General features: G+C 38.7%; 1 protein-coding gene across 1 annotated transcript in view; it reads right to left on the bottom strand.

Moving 5' to 3' along the window:
* The window catches only part of PKHD1 (PKHD1 ciliary IPT domain containing fibrocystin/polyductin), a 467,968-nt gene that overhangs the window by 401,187 nt on the left and 39,982 nt on the right, over window positions 1–26,799 (bottom strand). The window contains 10 exon segments of the mRNA XM_010364246.2: window positions 1,256–1,399; window positions 3,120–4,727; window positions 6,578–6,645; window positions 6,907–7,102; window positions 11,798–11,933; window positions 14,435–14,565; window positions 21,707–21,982; window positions 22,476–22,581; window positions 23,816–23,938; window positions 24,845–25,029. Coding sequence (XP_010362548.2) covers window positions 1,256–1,399; window positions 3,120–4,727; window positions 6,578–6,645; window positions 6,907–7,102; window positions 11,798–11,933; window positions 14,435–14,565; window positions 21,707–21,982; window positions 22,476–22,581; window positions 23,816–23,938; window positions 24,845–25,029 — 2,973 coding nt within the window.

Below are 26,799 nucleotides of genomic sequence, written 5' to 3'. Positions count from 1 at the left end.
CAACAACACTGTTCCAAGCCGAGGAGGTAGAGCAGTGAGTCAAAGAGACAATGTTTTCAACTTCAATCTTCTATTGTGTCTTAAATTTCCCATTGTGGAATCTATCTCTCTTCCATAATGTTGTGCTTATATACATTATGATAACAGGAAACTCAATTTATAGCATTTTAAACAAACATTTTTTTTCTCCTCCCCTTCTTCCTCTTCCCTCTTCCCCCTCCTCCCTCTCCTCCTTCTCGTCTTTGTATAAGACAACACAGCACAAACTTCCATCACAATAGCATTATCCATCATTAAATTCTCGTCCAAGCTCAGGTGATGTGGTGCTTTTATCAGTTTGTAAATCTTTAGCCCACATTCAAGTTGCAGACAAATAAGTTAGGAATAAAACTTACAACACTACACAGAAAGGAGGTATGTAAATGGTTAAGTGCACCGGTACGAGATTAACGATTAGGCAAACAAGATAATCACCTGGCTCAATATAAGCTATCTCAAATGCAGTAAGGCCCTGTAGTAATAACAGGAATTTCTTCCTTCTGATTCTTTTTTCCTGAAGCTCAGGGGGGTATTACCATGTGTTGTGAATCCCCAAGCTTTGCAACTTCCTCTCTCATCTCTTTCCCCACAAAGACATGGCTTCTCACACCACAATTTATATGATGGCTACGCAGCTTAAAGTAGTGAGCAATTGTGGTGTTTTACTGAATAAGAAATAAGTAATTATGTGAACATTGGAGAACAAGAAGACAACATGAGTGTTGGCTCTTTTGCCTGTAATAAGAAACCGAAAACTGAACACACAAAGCTAATTTTCAAGTGATATCCAGCTTGACAATCTCCATCCCTTTACTGGTACCTCCAATAAGCAGATGTCTTCAGCAACCTCACCTCAGAACAAAGCCAAGAGCTTGTTTCCTCCGTGACTCCTATAGCTGTCATTGAAACTAATATTCAGAATTCAGAATTACTTCCTCCGTCATCCTAAGACTGCAGTTAAGAACACAGGTGAGAAGTGTTTCAATATTCATCTAACACTGACCTATTAATATGACAAAAGTTATTATGAATCATTGTAACAGGTGGCCCCAGATTCTAACAATCATTTTATATGGGGAGTAGAGAAATTCTTTTCCTAGGCACACATAGAGAAATTAGTAGTCAGTACAGCATTAATCACAAAAATAGAATTAACCAAAGAATATCAGTCCCATATATATGCTTTAAAATATATGTGTGTGGCATCTTTACTCACCATCCAGGGGCAGAACCAAGCAGCTGAAGGCAGACACTGTAGCATTAGCCAGGACTCGGCAGGGAGCACCACACACAGCAGCTGAGACATTCCCTGGAGAAAATCCTGCTCCAAACACATGCACCAGCCTTCCACCCAGGCAGCCTTTAAAGACAAAGGTACAAGCTCATGATCATACATGCAAACCTCCCTTCCTTACTCAACTCAGAATTCAAACCTTTGCTTCCTCACTACCCATCCTTCTTTTCACATCCTCAGAATTCACACAACTGGCTTGAGGTGCCTGCTGGCCTCAGTTTCCTCTCCACTCAGGCTCTGGCCTTGGTTCTGTCTGATCCCAATCACATTCAACACTCTATTGTGCTTTATATAGAAAATTAATGCTTATTTATAGTTTTTAAACTTTTTATTCAAAGAGCCATAAAATGAAAGCAAAAATTCCCCCAACCACCTGACTCCCTCCCTGGAGGTATACAGGTATAGAGTCTCTTATGGCTCCTTCCAGAATTTTTAAGCATCTATGTTTCTGATTCAAAGGATTATTCTATCCATATTATTCTAGAACTTGCTTTTTTGCTTCAAAGTATAGCACAGATATTTTCCCAAAACTCTATGGATACAGTTCATTTTAATAGTTACTTAGAATTCCATTATAGGGCCATGCTACAATTTATTTGACTATTTTTCTATCAATTGAAATTTCCATTATTTCTCCTCTTTTGCTATTGTTAATAGTGATGCAACAACAGTACATGTTTTGGGACATTTGTATGAGTAAAACTAATCCACATTTCTACTTCACACTGAGATACAGAGTTCGTATCACTACTGCCTTCATACCAAGTCTAGGTGGTACTTGACTAACTCAAAAATAATGCTTTTGTTTAAGACGCATTTCTTATTTTCCTGCTCTTCCATCATAAAAACATGGAATCTCCGAGAGTAGAAAGGGGAATTTGGGGATCATCCAGTCCAAATTCCTTTATCAAATAAGGAAGCTGGGTTTTAGAAAAGTCAAGCATAAGTTAGCTAAATTAGTGACAGACTAGAGCCAAATCCCAGTCCCCAGTGTTCCACCAAGCTGAGACTAAATTTGTTCTGAGAAATGTCTTAGTTAGTACTTCGTCAGTCTAAGATTCTGTTTCTATAATTTTTTCTATACTTTCTAAATCATAACTAAATTTGAACTATCTGAACTATCTCAAGTGCAATAAGGCTTTAAGTGAATAGAAATTGAAATCTCTTCTTCACTGGAAGGAAAGGCTAGGCAATTTTTGGTATATCTAAAGGGAGAAAACAGTTTAATTGTTCTATACATTTGGCTTATTATTGTTGAAATATGAGTCCACTTGTGAAATATTACAAAATGATAAAAAAAAATACTTAATAAATTTTAAACAATGCAAATTGGCAGACAGGGTCTAAAACTAAGTGAAGGCATTCATGTTCTTAAATGATCAAATTATGCTCTTACAAATGGTGTTATTTAATTTAAAATACAAATTTAAAATACAAATCCAGTTGTATTTTACAAATTTAAAATACAAATTTAAAACACAAATTCAGTTAATGCATCAAATTAAAATACAATCAAACATTTGCACAGTTCCTTTGATATGCATAGTTTCTGTGAAACTGTGCATATGGAGTGAAATGCACAGTTTCCTTGATAAAAATAAATTTAAAAAGCTTCATAAACAGAGCATAACAAAGACAAGCCTCAGGAAGAAATTGGGATTGTAAGAAGCCAGTGGGCTTCTCTTTCCTTCCATCAGGCAGATCATGTTAATTTTCTACTTCCCAGAAGTGAAAGGAGCTACCAATTCATTTACATAAAGTGTGCTGTCTTATTTGCTTGACTTACCAAAGTTCTCCTTCACTGCTGTAATAATAACTCTTGAAGTGAACACCAGGACAGATGAGGCCCACCCTCTGATGCAGTCATAGCCTCTGACGTGGTACTCCCCGGCCGGAAGGGAAGGGACCACGCACTGAAGAACAGTATGGTTACCAGAGACACCCATGCAGGGTGACATTCCTATAAAAATGTCAATGTTTGCAGCTCCTGAGATCTGGGCCACTGCAAAGGTTAAAATGCCATCGCTCTGAGAAATAGAGATCAATTCTGGGGTAAAGGCATTGCTATAACCAATGACTCCTATGTGATACCAAAGTCCATCTACCTCTATTTCCAGAGCAGCAGAGCCATTCCCTGTGGGAACAATGCACTGGATGAGCTCAGCACCAATGTTCACCATCAGGCAGGCCTGCTGGTCAATGTAGACTGACGTGGTGTTCTGTCCTCTCAGGCCTGTGCCCTCTATGGTCAAGAGGCTTCCACCATGTATGCTGAAATTCTTAGGAAAATAATGGAACACTTGGGGCATAATGTAGAAGTGTCTGGAAACATTACCAGAACAAGCATACCCATTTCTTGTATAAAAAACTGACAGGTAGTGGGGTCCTGGGGCCAAGTCTCTTGTCTGGCACGCAACGTGGCTTGCATTAAAAAAAGTTACATTGCAAAGAAGTTGATCATCCACAAACACCATTGGCTCATCAGCTGTGGTGCCTAATCTCTGACCCCTAATCAGCACAGTGGTCAGAGACCCACTGGTGCTTGTGGACAAGGTGTCCATGACAGGACTTGTCTCTTCCCGTACGAAGAGAGTGCAATTCCCGTGACACTCACTGGTTATCCCATTGACCAGGACCGTGACATTCAGGGAGAAGGAGGCTCCAGGCAAGGGGTCACCCTCCAGGCTAACCTGGCAGAGAATGGTGTGGTCTCCCAAACTCAAAATCACACAAGTAAAAGGACCCGAGAGGTCAACCTGAACTGACCTCATTCTAGAGTTAAGAAGTAACCCCCTCACAGTGAGTATGGTCCCACCACATGCCGAGCCCTGCGATGGGAAGATGGCCATTATCCGAGGCGTCACTGCAAATTGCTGGGGCACCGCAGACATGTTAGCAAATCCCATCTGCTTCTGACGTACTTGCAGAGGATAGATGCCGGCCTCCAGACTGTGAAGAGGGACGGAGCATCCAGACAGGCTTGAGTTACCCTGGAAGGACTGTGTCTCAGCATCACAGTTCAGGTTCCCCAGAAGGATGACTGAGTTGGAAAGGTTACTTCCTCCCACATGCAGGCTCAGGCTGCTATTTGTGATTTCGCCTTGCATGGCAGTGACTACTGGTGTTGCTGCTGCTTCATACATGAAAATGAAGCCATTCCCCACCAAGCTTGGTGAAGGACCATGGGCGAAGGACCTGTTGCCAGCCCAGACCTCCACAGCAGCTGGGACAGTGGGAGCGCCTGCATCGGGTATCTGGGGGGCCGGCAGCGTCTCACACCAGATGCTCGCCTCCGTTAAGTTCACAATGTCACAGGACCGATTGCCCACAAGTACCCAAACCAAAGCCGGGTCCCTGCTGAAGCCTATTCCTGAGATGCTGAGGATGGTCCCTCCTAAAGTATGAATATGGAAAACAAAATATTACACATGATATTCTGAACTAAGAACTCACAGCACCTGCGGAAGTCCTAGGGCAATTAAGTGGAAGGTAGGGCATGTGTTAGTGAAACCTCAATTATTTTTTCTCACCCACACCAATGCTAAATTTGTAATTATTTAGACAGGAGTCAGATGTGGTAAATTCACATAACAGTAAAATAATACAAATTGTTATATAGGAAGGATGTCTTTAACACAAACTTTTCAAGTACCTTTGTATATCCTAGAAGTCACCACTTTAATCAACTTACACACTAATGAAAAATCAAATTTCTTAGTCTTCTTATCATATGTTATATTATTGGACATATTATCCCATATGCTATATATAGACTATTTGTACATTGTCCTGTATACATTCAACTTACATGCTAATGAAAAATCAAATTCACTGAAGTCTTTTATCTTTTATATTGTTCTATATAACAGTCCAATATTCCACATATTATACATTCCATTATATTCTATTTATTGTAGCATATGTTCTATATTCCATATACAGGAGGGACATTAAAAGTCGTTGCATCGTGCTGGTAAATTTGCTGCTACCTTCATAGAATCTTTGCCTTGCTCTCCAGTAGAGAGGCCACCAAAGATCAAACCCCGTCTTCAGGACAGGATTGGAGTAACATGACCCACGGCATAACCAAACTGCAACGTGGCTTTTAGGAGGATTTTACTATACTCAAAAAGGATAATGTGCTATCTTATAAACAATCACAATGATCATTGACATGTCACTAGATCGCTTTCCATTCTTTCTGAAAACAGTTTTAGAGATTGGTCTATTTGTCTTGTTCTTCCATCTCCCATATCAGCAAGTGTGTTTCTATTTCTGAGTCCTTCATCTGTCTCTCATGGAAAGTGAAGTCCCACAGATTCAATCCTCCCCTCCTTGCATACACAGCATCTAAAGGGTGAATGCAGGAAATGCTGCTCTTGTTTTTCTCATATTCACCCTAGAGTGCCACCCATCAGATGCTTCATCCTCTTTTCATTAGAAAAACAGGCACATCTCGGCCGGGCGCAGTGGCTCATGCCTATAATCCCAGCACTTTGGGAGGCTGAAGCGGGTGGATCACCTGAGGTCAGGAGTTCGAGACCAGCCTGGCCAACACGGTGAAACCCCGTCTCTACTGAAAATACAAAAATTAGCCGGGCATGATGGTGGCTGCTTGTAATCCTAGCTACTTAGGAGGCTGAGACTGGAGAATCACTTGAACCTGGGAGGCAGACACTGCAGTGAGCCAAGTCGGCACCATTGCACTTCAGACTAGCCAACAAGAGTGAAACTCTGTCTCAAAAAAAAAAAAAAAAAAAAAAAAAAAAGAGAAGAAGGAGAAGGAGACTGAGGAGGAGGAGAGGAAGAGGAAGAAGAAAGAAGAGAAAGAAGAAGGAGGAAGAAAAAGGAGGAGGAGGAGGAGGAAAAAGAAGAAGAAGAAGAAGAAGAAGAAGAAGAAGAAGAAGAAGAAGAAGAAGAAGAAGAAGAAGAAGAAGAAGAAGCAGCAGCAGCAGCAGCAGCAGCAGCAGCAGCAGCAGCAGCAGCGGCGGCAGAAGAAGAGGAGGAGCAGCAGGCACAGGCATATCTCCTTATCATAAAAATTCTTTAATTTCCTGAGCAAATGAATCACCAAGTTTTAACACCCTTTTAAAAACACCCCTCAGTTCCTGAAGCCTGAGGAAAGTTTCTCTCTTGTTTCCCCTCTCTCTGACCTCACTGGCAAATTAATCCAGAAACAAAGTCTGAATATCCAGCAAATAGAATTGCTGGATAATTGATAACAGTCACATATGAGCCACTCACCCAGCAGGGACCCACAGCAAGGCTCGATGCTGAAAACTTCAGTGAGGTACTGGATGTGGAGATCAACCCTACAGAAGATAGGGAGATGGTAAGGAAATAACTGACAGAGAGAGATAAGAAAGAGTAAGCCAGAAGAGCCATATGCATTTTGAGGAGAAGAGCAAACTGTCTGTGTAAGGTCTCTAAGATTTGTTCCAATGTTACAATGTTCATGTCTTTAACCCCTAACTTCTGAGGGAAAAAGAAAATACCTAACTCAAAACTAGAATGACCTAGCTGAATGCTAGACCATCATACAAACCTAAAATTAGGGCAAGTGGCCTCCTCACCCTTGTGAGTGAATGCTGATCCCATTGATAGAGACAGAAATTCTGTGGAGGCCAGCTGGCAGTGCAGGCAGTGCCACCTCCAGGCCCCACGCTGACTGTGTGTGAACCAGAGCCAAGGCATCCTGGATGTGGACTTCCACATCCAAATCCGTATAGCTCACCAGCCTCGCCACTCCAATGACCAGGGTATCACCGCCTGTGTTGAGAAGAATCCATTAGCCTCTGAGATGTGGGGTTTGTGGGCTCAACCATCTATTCAATTCTAAAACTGTCTTTTTTGATTAAATACACAGTCACCCCTATGCATAATACTCTAAGAGTTTTGATACCAACCTAAATTTTTCAAGAAACTTCTAACAACTTTTTTTTTTTTTGAGACAGGTCTCATTCGGTCACCCAGGAGTGCTGTGGTGCAATCTTGGCTCACTGCAGCCTCGATCTCCAGGGCTTAAGCATTCCTCCTACCTCAGCCTCCCAAGTAGCTGGGATTACAGGCATGTGCCACCATACCCAGCTAATTTTTGTACTTTTTGCAGCAACAGGGTTTTGCCATGTTGCCCAAGCTGGTCTCAACCTCTTGGGCTCAACCAATCTACCTGCCTTAGCCTCCCAAAGTGCCGGGTTTACAGGGGAAAGCCATGTTGCCTGGCCAAACAACTCTTTTAACAGAGATATGGTCTATAACCTCAATGGTATAAAGAGAAAAATTGGCAGTACGATTGTATTCAAGAGACACTAACTTATTTCCATGCAAAGGCAAACCAAGAAGTTTGCAGAGCTAACAGTCTTTATAACCAGCAAATAGCACCACATATTGGTTTCTCAACCTCTACTTTTCTACTGGTAGAAGACTGAAGCTATATTTGAGTGTGCACTGAACCTTACAGTAATGCTGTATATGAGTTTAGTAGCTCATAACTGACAGAGTACTTTCATGTATGCTATCCAACTTGGTCCACACACTATCCTGATTATTTATATGGGGCAATTAATATGACTGGCATTTTGCATTTGAGGAAACTAAGCTCAGTAGCCACAGCCTCATGGCTATTAATAATTATTAAAAAGAATTTTTTTTTTAAGTCAAGGACTGAGCCCAGTCTTCTGTCTTGCATTTCAATGCCTTTTTAGTTTAATTAGCAACTCTATTAAAGTATGTACACTATGGGCACTTTCATGCAATTTCTTTTAACTCAAATATTTATTGAGTACTATGAGGAAAATGCCGCAAGGGGCACAAAATAAGTTAAAAACAGACCCTGCCCTCAAAGAAGCCTTAACGTAGTAAAATAGGTGACAAAATGGCTTCAGTAAAAGATATACTATAAGAGAGGTGAAAATTAAGCACTGGGATTGCTCAAATCAGAGCAACATTATGAATATCAGGAAAGATGGAATGGGCAAGATGAGAGTTGAATTGGAGTTTGAAAGATAAATCTGAAAAGAAAGCCATAGAGAAAAGGGCGCTTATCATTTGTTTCTAGAAATTCCACGGTTTTGTCCAAAACTTTTCATAGCACTTTTTCAACCAGTGGCTTGGAGAGAAAAAAAGAGAATTGGGTGACATTCTGGAAGGTACAGGTAGGGTTCTGTTGCGGAGATAGGCCAAGTTGACAGTGGTTCTAGGGCCAAAGACCAAGAAAGCCAAGCCAGAGGGATGTCTGCTTAACTCAGTGGATGGTAGTGACCACCAAAGACTTCTAAGCAAGGAAAAGATATGATTAAAACTGTTCTTCCAGTCTATAAGATAAATTGAAAAGATAGACGAGGAGAAATCCAATCTGCAGAAAATTATAGTCTTAATCAAGTGGACCAAATCAAGTGGGCAACAGCAGGAATGGAAATAAATGTCCTCACCTTTCCTGTGTCCCAGTGTGGCCACTGAGACATGGCTTGGACTAAAGCATCTCTAACTCCTTTAGCCTGTAACGTTTGAGGACTACTGCAGATCTGGTATCTATGGCATGCCATGGCCAATTAGATGAGGAGGAGAAAGAGGTTGCTTGAAAGAGAAAAGTCAAAGAAGAGGGATGTGGTGTGGTGGGAAGACTGTGAATCTGCATTCAAATCCTTGATCTGCCATTTTACTACCTCTGTGACTTTGGGTGATTTACTTACAGCTCCCAAAGCCTTGGATTTTTCATCAATAACATGGTTAATAAAGCCCATCCCATGTGGTTTGTTGTAAGGATTAGGTTAGATATTCTGGGAAAGAATCTGGCATGATATAGTACACAAGAATGCCTCAATTAACTTTATTTTCTTCCTTGCTCCCCATTCTCTTGACTGCAAGTCTTCCCAATATCTACTGGGAAGTCTGAAGCTTCAGTGTAGTGAGTTCAAGGGATTTCAGTGCTGATCAAGGAAAAAGACATGACTATGAAGTGGCAGTAGCAAAAAAACAAGCAGTATGTGGGTGGTGTTTTGACAGATTCACAGAGGAGGAGGAAGTCTCCCAGCATAAGACCTTCCACAGGCAACAGTACAGGGCCCCCATCCAGAAAGGGAAGAAGGCAAGGGAACTGGGAGGAGGTGGGAAGATGAGAGAGCGGGGCTCTGTGTCCAGATGACATCACTCAGTAGCCTGCTGAGTAGCCTCTGGGACAGAGAGCTCCAAAGGCATCAGTGGCTTAGGGTATTTTATAGCCCCAGGGTTTCTTATCTATGGCTGATTGATGGGTGCAGTTTCATGGGGCATGCAAAGCAAAAGGACTTTAAATGGCTAAAAATATGCTTATTTTGGCTACATTGAAAACAAGTGGATGTGTAAAAGTTTGAATTTAGCATTGGCAGGCTTTTGAGCTAATGGATCCTGGGGTGCTATGAAGAAGTAAAAAAAAAAAAAAAATAGGGCCAATAGACAGGGCCTTTCTTTGGCTTGTTTATAAAGCATTCAATATCTGGCAAAATGATGGCATTCACTTCAACAAAGATTTATTGGTGCTTACTCTGTGTCAATTCCTGGACCAGGTACTTTTACCTGCTTTATCTCCTATTTTCATGATTACCTTGAAAGAATTATTCCCACCTATCAAATGAAGGAACTGAAGATAAAAGAAGTTACATATCTTACCCAAGGAATATAGTAAGTTCAACTAAATTTGGCCTAAGGCTGTCTCTGTACCTTGAGTCTCTACATAAAGAATGGCAACCCAACTTTGTGATAAACTGAAAGCCTCAACTACCTGAGCCTCAGTTAATTACAGGCTGCCAGTTGATCAGACCATGCTCCAATCCAGTAAGGCAAACAGGGAGCTGTTTCTGGCCTCACTTCCTTTTTCTGTCTATAAATGCTGCCTGCTCATGTGGCAGAGTGCAGCTCTCTGAATCTTTTCCGGTTCAACAAGTTACTATTAGTCTTTGTTCAAACAAACTCTGTTAAATTTAATTTCTTGAAAGTTCTTCTTTTTAACAAGTGGTTGGGCTGGGATTCATGCAGATTCCATTTTTCCTGACTGTAGAATCTAACACTAAAGTTCCTGCACATCAAATTCACCACCACCCCCCATCCTTGGTCCCTCTTATGCTTTTATTTTCATTTCATCTCAGCCTCACAGTCATCATCAACATCATCTCTTGGATGGACATGTGCAGCACTCCAACTTAAAAGAGGCATTCCCAAAAGGCTACTACACTTTGTGGATTTTATAACATGTTCCTCTTTTTTCTGCTTGTAGAAAGATTTAAATGCAAGCATAAATTTTTAAAAGAATGCATTACATTGTATGTATCAACAACATAACTTTTGGAGCTCTTGGTCAATTGTCAAGCTAATCCTAGATGCCTCTGAGGCACTGATATAACATATTTATTCTTTTCATTACAGGTAAGAAATTTTATTAAAAGCCAAAAATCACTGAAATCTGAATATAACATGTAGCTCCCCCTCCCTTTTCTACCTCATTGGGAAGAATCTATACCACTAAGGAATTTTACACACTTCAGTCGCCTGAGGCAGCAAATTCTTCTTCTGCACTATCTGAGCTGAATAATATTGGAAGCTAAAGGACACTTCTCTTTATTTATGTACTCTTGGGCTATGGAAAACGAAAATAGTACCAGAAAAATTCAGTTCAGGCTTTTTCTTTGGGAAATATGATGATTTTTTTACAATAAACCCTTAGATAATGACTACCACAAACCCTGTTATCTGGCATTCAGTTCACCAGAAAGGGAACTTACCTGCTACTCTTCCAAATCTATATGGAATTACATGATAATAAATTATTATAATTCTACCTTATCATATCCTCTGAATCATCAAAGAAAAATTATTTCATGTAGTAGGTGCTAATGAGTCCATTATTTTTATACACAGAATGTCTCAAGAAACAAGAATTCTAAGTTAATCAGAATATCCTATTCTCTAATCATATTAAATAACTGCTACAATAGAACCTGCTGTCAAAAAGCAGTATTTTACAGTTAACTACAAGTAGATAAGTACTTGGTATATACAAACAGATGACCTGTGTTCAAGTTTTAGACAAATTACTTATTCTCTTCATTCCTTAATTTCCTTATCTGTAAATTGAAGCTAATAATCCTATAAATTAGTGGCAAGGATTAAATTACATCTATTATATGTTTATGCTATCATTATTGTCACTTACTAAATGCTCGAGAAATATATTTTGAATTGTAACTTTTGGATTCCCACATCCTTTTCATGATGGAAACGGTCCCATCTGTACAATGGTTCCATTTTACAGATGGAAAAGCAAATATCAGGAGATTGATTTGATGATGGCTAAGATGAAAAAAGCAATCTCCTAGTTTTCAGGAAAAAACTTAAATCCAAAATATAATAAATTTCAGAGGACATTGAATGCCCTTTTTATAGGATCAATGCTCTAAGAAGAAAAAGATCTTGCAGTATCACATATTTTACCTGCTATGTTGCTTGTGTTTCTGCTTAGAGTCACAATAACTGGATTTAAGGAAGAGACATATGTAAATGCTCTGGGAAGAACTGCAGAATGGTTCCCTCTGATCACAGTCACATTCACAATGTGTCCATCTTTCCCCTGAAAAATCAATTTTAAAAATTAAACCTCAGTTTTATTTTAAAGTGGGACTGACTTAAGGGAAGAGAACTCCATATAGAATTACTTTTAAAAGTTAATTTTAAGAAAGTTGTTTTTAAAGGGTATATTTGCTACTTCCAAGTCTCTCTCTTCCCCTAAACCCTGCACACCCTCCCCATCCTGTCCCCCGTCCCCAACACAGAGTGATAAGTGCTTGGACTAGTAGTCAAGTGCAGTGTTAGATGCATAAGGACATGCCCTAAGGGGTAAATAAGAATTATTTGCAATTAACACACCAATTGTTTCTGCAAAAGTATGGCAATTTCAAATAAATATCTATACCTAGCTAAACTATCCATCAAGTATGAGAGTACTCTCAGGCATGTGAGAACTCAGAAAATTTCTCCATGATACATTCTTTTATAGGATGTACTTATGGTTATTATCTCATAAAATAAATAATAATTTAAATATATATAATTTATATTTAATATAAAATATAATTATATTATCTCATAAAATAAATAATAATTTAAACATATATATATATAAAACCCAAGAAACAGTGACTCTACCCAAGAAAGCAATCAAAGTAAGTACTAGGATAAAATCTGTAGAATAAACCTAGAAAATAAGCAGGCTAGATTGAAACAGGAGAACAGAGATAGCTTCAAGGAAAATGAATAACTGACATGATGGAACTTTTATTAAAAGATGTTGGATTTTACTTATAAGAAAGACACGATGGCCAGGTGCAGTGGCTCACACCTGTAATCCCAGGATTTGGGGAGGCTGAGGCGGGTGGATCACCTGAGATCAGGAGTTCGAGACCAACCTGACCAACATGGAGAAAGCCCATCTCCACTAAAAATACAAAAAAAATTAACTGGGTGTGGTAACGCATGCCTGTAATCCCAGCTACTCAGGAGGCTGAGGCAGGAGAATCACTTGAAGCCGGGAGGCAGAGGTTGTGGTAAGCCATCATTGCACCACTCCAGCCTGGGCAACAAAAGCAAATCTCTGTCTCAAACAAACAAACAAACAAAAAGACATGTTTAGAAAACAAAGTAAGAACTCTAGGGGGACAAAAAAAACCAAAGAAGTATAAAAGAAAAAAATATACTACCTGGTTCTGCCAGCATCATTTAAATAGTTAGAATAATATAGACATGTTTTATTGATTTAACATAAAAATGGTATTGTAACTATATTTGAAAGAATTAAAAGTGGTTGTTTCAGGAAGAGGGAATTGAAGAAGGGAGAGGAGGGGCAAGAAAGCATAATTTACTATTTTCCTTTTAACCTATGCATCTATCACTTGGATCAAAAGTAAAATTCACTTTTTATTAATGTTTATTTTCTCTGGTAAAAGAAATCAAGCAGTACATGTCTTACCCATTAAAATGGCACATATATATTAAGATAATAAAGTGATAACCCAGTATTGGCCAAAGTGCCAAAAATCAGACACTTGCACAATGATGGTAGGAGTATAATTTGAAAGGGAATTTCAGACAACTGGATACTACATATCAAAAGCTTCATAATTTATATTAATTTATCCTGAGAAAAGAAATGTACCCCCAAAACATAGTTATTAGGATGATTAAAGCCCTGTTGTTTACAGTAAGAAAAATCTAGAAATTATCTAAATGTCTGGTAATAGGGAATAGTTAAACAAATTAGAGTAGAACCACATATTGGAATTGAATGTAGTTTACATATAAAAGCTAGCTTTTCATAATATTTAAGAAACTAGATGAGATTAAAATGTAGGACTAGTGATCAAAGAATATTTTGAAACTTATCTCCCAGGGGATCTTTATTTTGGAGTCATGGGTGTGCTAGGAATGTTGATACTGCTTAAGTCAACTCTGAATAGAAAGTTCAGCGGCAGCTGTGAGTGTGACTCTCCCCAACAGCACCAGGGAAGAGCCCAGACTCAAATGCCTTAATAGGCCATGATATAGCACTAATTGAAATGAAAGAAAGAGGTCAGGGACTTGTTTTTAAGAGGAAAAGGAAGCAAATGGAGAATAACTAGGAAGATATTTCTCAGAAATCACACATTCTAGAAGTTTCTAAGTTCTACAATTCATACCCATACTAGAAAACAAAATTGCTGGTGAAAACTAAGTTGTTTGTTGTTTGCTTAATAGAGAAGGGAGACTTCGCAATATATAAGCCTTGCAAGTCAACACCCAGAATGTGCACGAGCTAAATTTATTTGTTATGTGTCACTAATACTCACTGAGAGTACAGACCAGAACTGCCTGGTTGTCTTCTTTTTAAAGAAATTAATTGATGTTAATTACAAGCTCCATTGGTGGGGTCAGTTTCCCACTTCAGAGCAAAACAGACAATGTAACTACTACAAGCATACTGTCATGATGAGAAGTTTACATCAATTCATTTAGTTCTAAGAAGTGATTCACTGAAACCGTTATGTTAATAGTGGTCACTCACCCAGAGAGAAAGAGATATGAAAGGAATCCACTTACCCTGGGTGGAACTTTGCACAGAATTCTGCTTGAATTGCTTGTAGTGACATTGATGGCACAAGAGTAAGATCCAAATAATACCAGGCTAACACCTTCCAAACTAGAGCCTCGGATGGTGGCCCAGAGCCCTCCTGTAACAAAAACAGCATATTCAGATGGGATCACCAACCATACAGGCAGACAAAAATTAATTATGCACAAGATGGATATAATGAAATTAAAATATGAAACTCCTTAGTCAAAACAAAGGCAAAGCTCAAACTGCAGGAAAAAACTGGAGTTAAATATATAAACTATCATATAGAAAGGGAGAAATAGTGACAGGAGGGCAGAGAGAGATAGCACTGCATCCTGAAGACCTTTAAGAGTAAAACCTAGGAACACAATCGTGCCACAAGTCAGAACAGGTAGGTAGTAGTCTCTGAAAACTCTTTCTGCCCTAAATTTTAAAGATCATTCCTGCAATCCTATAAAACATATTTTTTTCCTAAGACACCAAGTGTAACACAGCATCATGGTGGAAGGAACAGTGGCTGAGAGTCAGGGTCAGCGCCACAGATTGCTCAGCTACTTTCAGCAGGTCATTGTAGTATGGCCCCTGAGCTGAAGGGTCAGCATTTTCCTCATCTTTAAATAATAATGTTAGCCCTTCCAACTTTGTGATTTGACACTACACATACTAGGTTCAGGTCACTATGAAAATATAGAAATGACTGGCATCACCGCCCACTGCCATCAGAATTTTTCTACTGACCACTAAAGAGCAACCACAGAAAACCCCCATTTCTTCCCTGCGGATGTTGGCAAGAAGAGAGTTGGCTCCAGTTCTGCTATCATGGCACACGTTTCCATGTGGAGGAGGAGCCTTTGATCTAGATGATGTATAACGATGATTCTGGTCTGCCATCTCCCCAGATGGTGATGCAAGAGAGGCAGTCAGGCCACCAAACAGCCTTACCCTCCTTGAGGGTGGGGAGGGGTACAGAAGCAAGACTACCTTCAGGCATGTTGGGGACAGAAATCGGAATCTACAAAACCTGATGAAAACCTTTGAGGAGAGTGTGACTTGGTGGACTAATACCCTGAAGTTAAATGAATAAGAGCAATACACAATCGTGATATAAAATATACAATATCTAGAAACAAACTTCACAAAAAAAAATTTAAGAAGGTAAAAAAATTGAAAAATAATATTTGAAATACTGTTGAATAACTTAATGGATGGATTAAAACTTACGTAAGAAAACTAAAATAAATGTATCGAAAGAATGAACACCATAAAGGTGACATATCTTTATAAATTAAAGCATCAATGCAATTTCAATAGACATATAAGCAGAATTTGTACTTAAATTAGACAAGCTGATTCTTAAGTTTAATGAAAAATAAACAAGAATAGCCAGAAAACAAAATTTCAAAAAGAAGTGTAAAGAGGTCTTCTGCCAGACATTAAAATATCTTATATAGTAACTATGGTATCAACTATATGGTAAAATAAAATATAGTCCAGAAAGAAATTCAGATCATTATGAGGCTATAGGGTAGGATACAAGTGACATTTCACATAAGTGCAAAATAAAGTATTTATTCAGTAAATAAAATGAGTAAATATCACTGAAAAAAACTAAATCTGAATTTCTACCTTATATACTTCACCAAAGTAAATTCCCAATTTATCAAATATTTGAATATTAAAGTTTTTTAACTAGAAGGAAACATGGCAGAATTTTTATTTTCATAAATTTCAGAGCTGCAAAGTCTGTACTAAGTATTTTACAAGTCCTGAAGCCATAAAAGGAAGACATCTTTTATTATATAAAAATTAAAAATATTTATGAATTGCCAAAATAAAAAACAAACAGACAAATGATAATAAAGGGCAAATATCCTTAATACATAAAATGCTCTTTAAAATCAGTAAGAAAGAACAATACTGCATTAGAAAAAATGGGCTAAGGAGATAAACAGACACTTCACTGAAAAGGAAACACAATGCCCCTAAACACATGAAAAGATATTCAATTTCTGTCTCAATAAAATAAATGCAAATTAAAACTACAATGAAATATTCTTTTTCTCCTATAAAATAGGTAAATGTCAAAAAGGTTGGGAACACACCATGTTAGTAAAATGTGGTAAATAAACACTCATATGCATTGCTGCATAGGCAATAAATTATGCAACCTCTAAAGAGAATATTTTGATATTTGCCAAAATTTTTAATGCACATAACCTCTTGACCCAGCAATTCAACTTCTAAGAAATTATGCTACTAATATTTTTGCACATGTACAAAATGGGACAACTCCATATACTAAATAATAAAGTTGAACCCCGTTTAGGGCTGAATTATGTCTCCTGCATCCCCATCAAAATTTATGTTATTACCCTAGCTCCCAATAACTCCAAACATGGCCTTATTCAGAAATGGGATCTTAGCAGATGTAATTAAACTAAGATGAGGTCATACTAAAAAAAGATAAGCCACTAATCCAATACTTGTGTCTTTATAAAAAGGGGAATTTGAGTCGGGCGCGTTGTCTCACGCCTGTAATCCCAGCACTTTGGGAGGCTAAGACAGGCGAATCACAAGGTTAGGAGTTCAAGACCAGCCTGGCCAGCATGGTGAAACTCCGTCTATACTAAAATTACAAAAAATTAGCTGAGCATGGGGGCATGCACCTGTAGTCCCAGCTACTCAGGAGGCTGAGGCAGGAGAAGTGCTTGAATCTGGCAGGCAAATGTTGCAGTGAGCTGAGATCACACCACTGCACTCCAGCCTGGGTGACAGAATGAGACTCAGTCTCAAAAAAAAAAAAAAAAAAAAAGATTGGTGCGAGGGTGCAAGGGGGAAATTTGGACACAAACAAGACACAGGGATAATATCATGTGAAGATGAAGCAGAGATTGGGGCAGTGTTCTATCAGCCAAGGAACACCAAAGATTGCCTGCAAGACACCAGAAGTTAAGAGAGACATGGAACAGAGTCTTCCTCAAAGTTTGGTTCAGAAGGAACCAAAACTCCTGACACCTTCATCTCAGACTTCTAGCCCCCAGAATTGTGGGACAATAAATTTTTGTTGTTGAAAACACCCAGTTTGTGGTACCTGATTGCAGCATCCCTAACAAACTAATACAGACCCCTACCTCATACCATGTACAAAAACTAACTCGAAATGAATCAGGTGCCTACATATAAGAGCCAAAACTATAAAACTCGCAGAGGAAAACATGGGCATAAATCTTTGTGACATTAGATCAGGCAATAGTTTCTTAGATATGACACCAAAAGCACAAGCAATAACGATAAATATAAACTGGACTTCATCAAAATTTAAATTGTGTGCTTCAAATAGCACTATTAAAAAAAGTGAAAAGGCAACTCACACAATGGGAAAAAATATCTGCAAATTATTTATCTGATAAGTGATTCGTATCCAAAATACTTTAAGAACTTACACCTCAACAATAAAATGACAAATAACTCAATTTGAATAAGCATTTCTACAAAGCTGTATAAATGGCCAATAAGGACATGAAAAGATACTCAACATCTTTAGTCATTAGGAAAATCAAAACCACAATGAGGTATCATCCTATGCCCATTAAGATGGCTACTAGGAAAAAAATAATAATAATAACAAGTACTGGTGAGGGTGTGGAGATATTGTGATATGGTTTGGCTCTGCGTCCTCATCCAAATATCGTATCAAATTATAATTCCCAATATTGGGAGAGGGTCCTGGTGTGAGATAATTGGATCATGGGGGCAAATTTCCCCCTTGCTATTCTTGTGATAGTGAGTGAAATCTCACAAAACCTGATTGTTTAAAAGTGCATAGCATATCCCCCTTTGCTCTCTCTCTCCTGTCACCATGTGAAGATGCGCTTGCTTCCCCTTCACCTTCTGCTATGATTGTAAGTTTTCTGAGGCCTCCCCAGTCAAGCCTCCTCTACAGCCTGTTGAACTGAGTCAATTACACCTCTTTTCTTTATAAACTTTCCAGTCTCAGGTAGTTCTCTATAGCAGTGTAAGAATGGACTAATACACATTGGAACCCTCTTATATTGCTAGTAGTAATGTTAAATTATGCAGCCATTTTGGAAACAGTTTGGCAATTCTTTAAGAAGTTAAACATGGAGTTACCATATGACCCAGCAATTCCATTTTTAGGTGTATACCCAAAAGAATTAAAAGCATATATTCATGCAAATCCTTGTACACAAATATTCATAGCAGTCTTAGTCATAAGAACCAAAAAGTGGAAACAATCCAAAGGTACAGGATGAGATGAATGGAAAACAAAATATGGTATACCCATACCATGTAATATTATTTAGTCATAAAATTGAACAAAGTACTGTTATATGTTACAACATACATGAACCTTAAAAATATCATGCCAAGTAGAGAAGCCAGATGTAAAAGGTTACACGTTGCATTACTTTATTTATGTTACATGTCTAAAATAGACAAATTCACTTAGACAGAAAATAGATCTGTGGTTACCAGGGCTAGGGAAAAGGGAGGAACAGTGAGTGACTACTAATGTATACAGGTTCCTTTCCAAGATGTTGAAAATGTTGTTGAATCAGGTGGTGATAAGGTATACAACTTTGTGAATATACTGAAGACTGCTGAGTTTACACTTTTTAAAAATGATATGGGAATTATATCTCAATTTTTTAAGTTAAAAAAGAGATCCTCAGGGTACAGAAAAGAATAAAATATCTCTACCTATTTCTAAGGTACACTACCCTAGGCCAAGCCAACATTATCTCTCCCCTGGATGTCTGTCATACCCTTCTAACTGGTCTTGCTGGTTCCATCTTTGCCTCCCTACCGTGAGTTCTCACACAGCAGCCTAAGTCAGATCATGTCACTTCGCTTGAAATCCTCCAATGGCCACCATCTCACTCAGAATAAAAGCTGAGTGAGCTGAGGGTCATTCAAATCCCCCAAGGCCATATAACCTGCTTTGGGTCATCTTCTACTACTCTCCCCTCACTCAATCTACTCCAGCCATGGCAACCTCCACGGCATTCTGGAACAAGCCAGGCCCCCTTTGACCCCAGACTTTTTGTTCCTTGATGTTCCTTCTGACTTGAACTGTCTTTCCCAAGATTTCCCCAGAATTCATTCCTTCATTTCTCCCATATCTCCCTTCTCTAAGGCCACTCATGTCATTTCTCCAATGCCAATAACCATCCCATCACAACCATCCATTCCCTCCCTCTTCATCCCCTTCCCTTCTTGATTTTTATCCTACACACTTAACCATCACTGCCCCAAGACAGAGCCTTTGTTTTTATTTACTGTACCCCCAGCATTAATAATGCCTGGTAATAAAAGCTAAATACATTGTCATTATGATTATTGTTGATGGTAACAATTAAAGGTTGAAGAGGTGATGATATCTTGCCACTCTCATTTGAAAGTTTAAACTATGGCCACACAAGGGTCCGTACCTTAAAAGAAGACAGTGCTATCTCAGCACAAAAATGAATGAAGAAAGTATGTAAAGCAAAGCCAAGATTTTCTTCAAAAAAATTCTTTCCAGGGTTTTGCTTCTGCAAATGGGTTGGTGGTGATTTATCACATTATTGTATCCATTCATTACATATGCAAATATTCTGTAAATTTCTTGCTGGTAAGCCCCAGCCTGGTTCTCTTTAAATCCCCTAGAGCATCACTTCTCAAGCTGTACTCTTCATAGAAATTGCCTGAGGACATGTTAAAATGCAGATTGATTCAGAAGGTCTGGCCTGGAGACTGAGACTCTGCATCTCTAACAAGCTCATGGGTATTACAGATACTGCTCGTCCAGGACCGCACTTTAAGGACCAAGGTCTTCAGCACCTCACACAGGGCTCTACGGGATGGCCCAATCAGTGTTGAGTGAGTGAGTAGTGATTAACTCATAGGTGGCAGGGCAAAGGAAGAGTTAATAGAAAAAGTTTAAATCCAATAATAAGGAAAGCAGCCGCTACAGCCTCTCTCTCTCCCTCTCCCTTTCCCCATATTCTTAATAAAAGATAATTTGTACCCGTTTGGCATATCCCTGCTCAGAGTTTTCCATCTTTTGCTAAAATAATGTACAATCCTCCTAGAAATTCCTTCAAAAAACAGCATGTTCTGATAGGGTAACCAACTCATTCCAATTTTCCTGGGACCAAGTTTTAGCACTAAGAGTTCTGCATCCTAGTTATAAAACTGAGTCTTGTGTCCTGGAAACCCCCTCAGTCCCAAGCAAACTGGGAAAGTTAGCCACCCTACCTGTGTAAAGCACTTTGTCTAGAGGAAACAAAGATGACCGAGTCACCTGTTTGCCTTAAGGCAGAGGGAGCTAAAGAAGGTATGTGTGGGCTGAACAGCAAAGGTAACTCTGAAAGGAGATCAAAGCTCCTTATAAATCTATAGAGAAAACTACACCATGCGCTACACTCAAACCAATAATTATTGGGTTAATACAGAATATGATCTTTCACTCTGAGCTCCATATCATCTGACTTTCCTTAAATCATGGAGAAATAAGTGCAAGTTATGCTTGCTCTGTTTTATGTGTAGAAACAAGGTGGGGTGGGCCTCATAATTCACTCTTCTAGGCAAAATAGGGTCAGAAAAAAAATCTGTTCTTTTGAACAATGAGTTTGTGGTCAAACCACATTGCTTTAAAATATGTTCTAAGCTGCAGTCCTCTGGACTCCAGAATAAACCATGACAAAAATCCAAAGCATTAAGGAAAAGGGTTTTATGCTCTAATGTTTATTCGTTAACAAACATAAGCCTCAGTATTCCTGAGATTCTTGCAATCTGGCTGGGTTGTTTTTAACTGGCTGTGTCCCTGAGAAAGCAGAAAGTCATGGAGAAATATTTGATTTTCCATAGAACTAACCCAATTCATAAGGTTATGTTGACAAGACCCACCACTCTCTGTATTGCCCACTACTCAAATGGCAATCGGTTTTGCATGCTAGCCAAGTATCCCAGTGCGCATCGGTCCACAAACTTATGAAATATCAAACATGTATGAAAGTTATGTAGGACCCAATTATGCCTGACACCACCAGCCAAACTATAATCCTTTATGTGGCAAGTGAGTTCATTTAAGGGCTCAAATGTTTGTTGCTCATTTAAATACTTATGTCAGTAAACAAAAGACAGTGAATCACAGTGAATATGGAATTCATTACACAGCAGGACTAAATTCCTACCAGCAAGAATACTAGCTTCAGAGAGTCAGACACATTGTGAGACCCTCCCCAGATTACCAATATCCGCAGCTGTGGAAGGCTCCACCGTATCCAGTCTAGGTTCCACATTTAGGAAGAGGTCTTCTCCAGTGGCCCTGATGGCAAGACCAGAGGGTCTCACCAACATCAAGATCCGATGCACTCCAACAGGCGGCAAATCTGTCTGACAGACTACATTGGTCTGGTTTGAGAAAATAACTTTGCAATTCGTTTTATTCACTGTAACCTGCAAGAACTGGGAGTCACCAGAGAAACCAGTTCCGGTAATATAAATCATTAGGTTGACGTCACCATCTTAAAGGAGGAAAGAAATTTTAAAAAAACAAACAAAATAATCTTTCAGTGATATTACTTCATTTAAGAGGCCTCACTATCATCAAATGCTCATTCTCTCCCCCAATCCCCTCCCAAAATTCAAGGAGCTGAATGCTGACTTAAATATTGGCCATCTGTATTTATTATTGTAGTACACAGCCCCGATCTTAAATTTTCTCCAGCTAGTGAGAAGAGATCGCTGATCAATTTTTTTAAAAGAACATAGTATTTCAAAATAAAGGGCAAAGACAATAAAACATTTTTAGTCATCAAAAGTCTACTTCTCCCCATTTCAAATCATGACCATTTATCTTAGATAGACCAAAACATAACACTTTCTGCTGCATCACTCAACCTCTGCCTAATGAACTAATGTGTCTTCTACCCACCCATCACCAGCTACATGGCCTCTAACAAAATCACTGCAAGTCTCAGGTTTATACCCATCTCAGAGCCAAGTCACAAATCATACCAACAGAGTACCACACAGAATGGACACAGGGAGTTGACCCTTGAAGGTACTGGAAAGAGCAGGAACCTGGGCAATGAGCTGGTACGTCATTCACTCGCACAACCACCTGAAAAAAGGCAAAATTTCTTTTCAATTTTATGCATTTCATATCTGCTAGGGTATTCATAAAGTATCTGTGAAGCGCTCCCAAGCTGAAATGTGTTCATGATTCGCTTATTCTTATTCCTTTTTTCTATTTTCCGAGTAATTAATCTTAAATTGCAATGAATGGCTCAAAACACATGAAACTTTCTTAAAATGATGGCGGACATGCTGAAACCCATTTCTGTAATTAAATGTGCAAAATATTGAGTAAATTTTCTCTCTGTCATATAGAAGTAAATTTCATATGCTTAAACTGCATAAGGACTTCTCATCACTCTGTATTTCCAACCAGGTACCTACTTTATGTGACAAGCCCTTTATTTGCTACTAAAGACCAATAAATTCAGTGTGTTCCTTCCACCATCACTATGTGAATATATAACTAAAGACTAGAGTGTATTTGGATACTTTAGTTGGGGTCTCTTTTGTCATAGAATGGTAGATTCCCAAAGAGAGACTATATATATTTCCCTTTCACTGGAACTAATGTTAATCTAATAGAACTCAAAAACTACTTGGAAATGAGAAAGGTAAAAAAGATATGACTCCACTGATTCTCTATGTATAAAAAATGCATTAATAGCATACAGATTATATTTATGACAGTGTTTCCTTATTAAGGGAAGAGGTATTGGCATGGCATGGACAATAAAGAACACTTCAATTTTATCTATTCTGTTTCATTTCTTCCATAAAGACAAAAATTATAAATACATCAAAATGTTGACAACGTCAATTTTCAGTTTGGGTACCCAGGTGTTGATATTATTCTTTATTGCTTTTGTATTTTAAAACTTTATCAAATGGAAAGCAGATGACCTATAACAGAAATATGGGAAGATAGGGGGGAAAAAAGGACATTTTAAAGACAAAAAGAATGACCTAGCTCATTTACTTTTTGATACCTTGGATAGAAGCATAAATCATATTTAGCTATAGTGATTCTCAAATTTTTGCACCAAAACAGTAGTATCAACAATTATAATAGAATATTGTGGTTACAAGGCATTTATATTTTCAGGGAAATGTACATACCCTGTGGGGGTACAAAAACGACAGCCATAAGTACCCCTGTTTTACACAGAGGCAAAATGACCCTTAGAAGCTAAATCAATGGGTCCATATTACAAATCAGTGAGGAGCTGAGTTAGACTTGAAACTGGAGCTTGCACTTAGGATGGCCCATTCACTCTCACCTGACTATGCTGGTTGGCAGTAGCCAACATGTCTCCAAATATGGGTCCAAGAAAAACTCCACCATCATATACCACACGCATGGCTGCAGCAGGATTCACTCCAGTAAGGTTTTCATCAGAGACCTGAAACGGTTACATTTCTGGTAAATTCTGTCATGGAACCAAAATCTAATCTTGTCTAATCAAATAATAAAGGGTCTTTTCTCATTGTGTTTCAGATAATCAGATAGCTAGAAAGTGAAAGTAGAGTGACCGAATTGAAATACAGAAACATAACAGTAAATAATGGCTAAGGAAAGCCCCAGTAGATTAGAGAAATATTCATTTGCAAGTCGATTGCCAAAAGAGGTACAATAAACCATCTTCTAAGTCTTGAGATACTTTGCTTCTCCATGTTTTTCCATTTTATATGTTTGCAATCCAAACTATTAAAATAAAGTGGAAAGAAACAGTGCCATGAGATAAAAGCAAGGTCTCCCATTCTTCCTCTATCTCCTTTCTAGAATTTTGATTGAAAATCAGATAACCCACACCACCATACAACTAGGAAAAATTTTCATCTTGGGCTTCTTTTTATAATAACCAAATGCTAGATGATCATTAGATTATTTTTTAAAACCCTAAATATGCAAGAGCATCTGGTTTTGTCATTACACAAAGACAGCAAATTCTTTTCTAAACTTCCTTCTGCTATGCCATCTGCTTCCACGATCATCTAAGTCAATCACATCTGCTTAAATTATCCAATAACAGATGTAGAATTATTGCATGGTGGACACTGACCAACAACTTCACTAACTACAGTGAGTTAGGAAGGGAGATGTTGGGTTTAAATTGCTTTTTCAGGGATATGAGACACAAAATACGTGTTGAAAACTTCCAGAAAGAAAGATCATGGAATCCCTTTACTCGAATATTCCAACAAAATTAATAATTCATGACAGCTTCCATTTGTATAATTCTGATTTTTTTTTGCATAATTTCTCCAGGGCAGCAAATCCATACCACTAAAAGGGATACTATACATACCCTGATAAAATTGGGCAAATCCCCAATCTGAGTGGACCAGGACAAGGTCCACACGCGTTCGTAGCAAGTGTATAGATCCTCCTTCACAGAGAAGTCACTGGCATTGAGGTACCTGGATGTGAAGTCATCAGCGTTATTCTGTAAGAGCTGGTGAAGTTGATGAGCAGAAATTTGTACAGGGACATCTGTGAGAGAAGGTTTTGATGCAGAAAACACAGACACTAATTAATCCACCTTACAGAGTTTCATCATCAAGGATAACACAACACATACCAGGATGCCTATCAAATTTTCAGGAGACCCTTCTGTCAAAATGGAACTTCAATAGAATCCCCAGCCCTAATTAAACCATTTTTTCCTAAGACAAAGACAAGTAGATAACCACGTTTTATATTACACTACCTTTCATTCATACCATATCACATAGCAATCAGAGAGCACAGCCATATCAGATAAAATCATCTCAACTGTCAACTCGAAATGTAAACTCCACACACCCTTGAATGACTGAAAGTCTAATTAAATATTAGATCTTCCCTGGAAAAATTTAGCTGGCCCTGTGAACAGAGAAAAGTTGGCCACTTTTCACAGGGAGTGAGGGAGGCATACAGCAGCTGACACCCATAAAAACTTGGCCAGCCCAGCTGAGGAATGTTGGCATTTAACTTCAGTTTCTCTATTAGAATTTTCTTTAAGCCCAACCACCTGCTTCCCCATTCCACGTGCCCACAGAGGAATAACAGGTCTCTGTGTTTGAACCCTGCTTTGTGCTCTACCAAAAGTTCCCATTTCATTAGCTGCTTCCAGCAGCCCTGTGAGGTGAATCATTGAGTACCCTAATGCCTACTTTAGAGATGAAGAAAATGAAACCCAACCATAGCTTGCCAATGCAGAAAGACAGGTTTACATGAAAACCCAGGTTGCCTTCTACCTACTCAATAGCATTTCTCTTGAATTCCACACTGCCCTGAAGGGTTAATAAAATATCACTGCATTTCTAAATTGCTAACGAAATTCTTATCCTTTTACAAAACATGTTTCTACATTTATACAGAGTTTCAGATCCATCACCATTCAAGAGGCCAGGCCAAGGCTGACTTCCCCAGTTGTTTTGCAGGTGGTGATCTGAGGATCATCAGTGATATAAATCAGTAGCAGGAAGTCTCTACGGATGAGCTGTCATCCATGAGAAGTAAAATCAAATATAAATAGCACAGTAATGGGCCTCACAGAGGCAGGACACAGTTGATGTTTATTCCCCCATTTACCAGAATCAACACCTAGAGATCTTCGACTTCTCCTGAGTCACCCTATTATAATAAAAACACTACTCTGTTCCTCTCACCCAAGAGGTCCTGCGCAGGCCTAGGGACTTTCTGCTTGGGAGGGCAGAAGATTTTTGGACCATGTTCTAACTTTTATACAGCCCCTCTCAAGTTCTACTGAGCCTTGCTTCTGATTCCCCACGTTTCTACCAAATAAGTAATGTATCATTATCACTTCTAATCCTTGCTCTTTGTGCATTGTATGTATTCTTGAAGATTTACAAACACTACTCTAATTGCATCTGAAAGTTCTTTCTACATTTGTTGGGACCATTAAAATCCTCCATAGTATATGGTGTCACCATTAAGTTTAACTCTAATGGACCATGGCTATCATGTATCTTGGTCTGTAAAACTCTAGAAAGAAGAGGACTGACCCAGGAATCAAATACATGGGTTCACAACTGGACCCTGTCATCAGCTATTTGTATGACCTTTTGACAAGCCTTAGGGTAGTTGGCTGAATGGTGAACTCCCTAAAAGATGGCCTAATGGCCTAATCCCCGGAAAATATGAATGTTAACTTATAAAGCAAAATAATAAACTGTGTATGGCAAAAGATGTGGCTAAGGGTCTTGAGAGGAAAAATCTGTCCTAGATTATCCCAGGTGGACCCTGAATACAATTATG

This window comes from Rhinopithecus roxellana, chromosome 4, assembly GCF_007565055.1.
Source record: "Rhinopithecus roxellana isolate Shanxi Qingling chromosome 4, ASM756505v1, whole genome shotgun sequence".
NCBI lineage: Eukaryota > Metazoa > Chordata > Mammalia > Primates > Cercopithecidae > Rhinopithecus > Rhinopithecus roxellana.
Note: the sequence above shows the minus strand (reverse complement) of the source record. Positions and strands in the feature narration are given on the sequence as shown.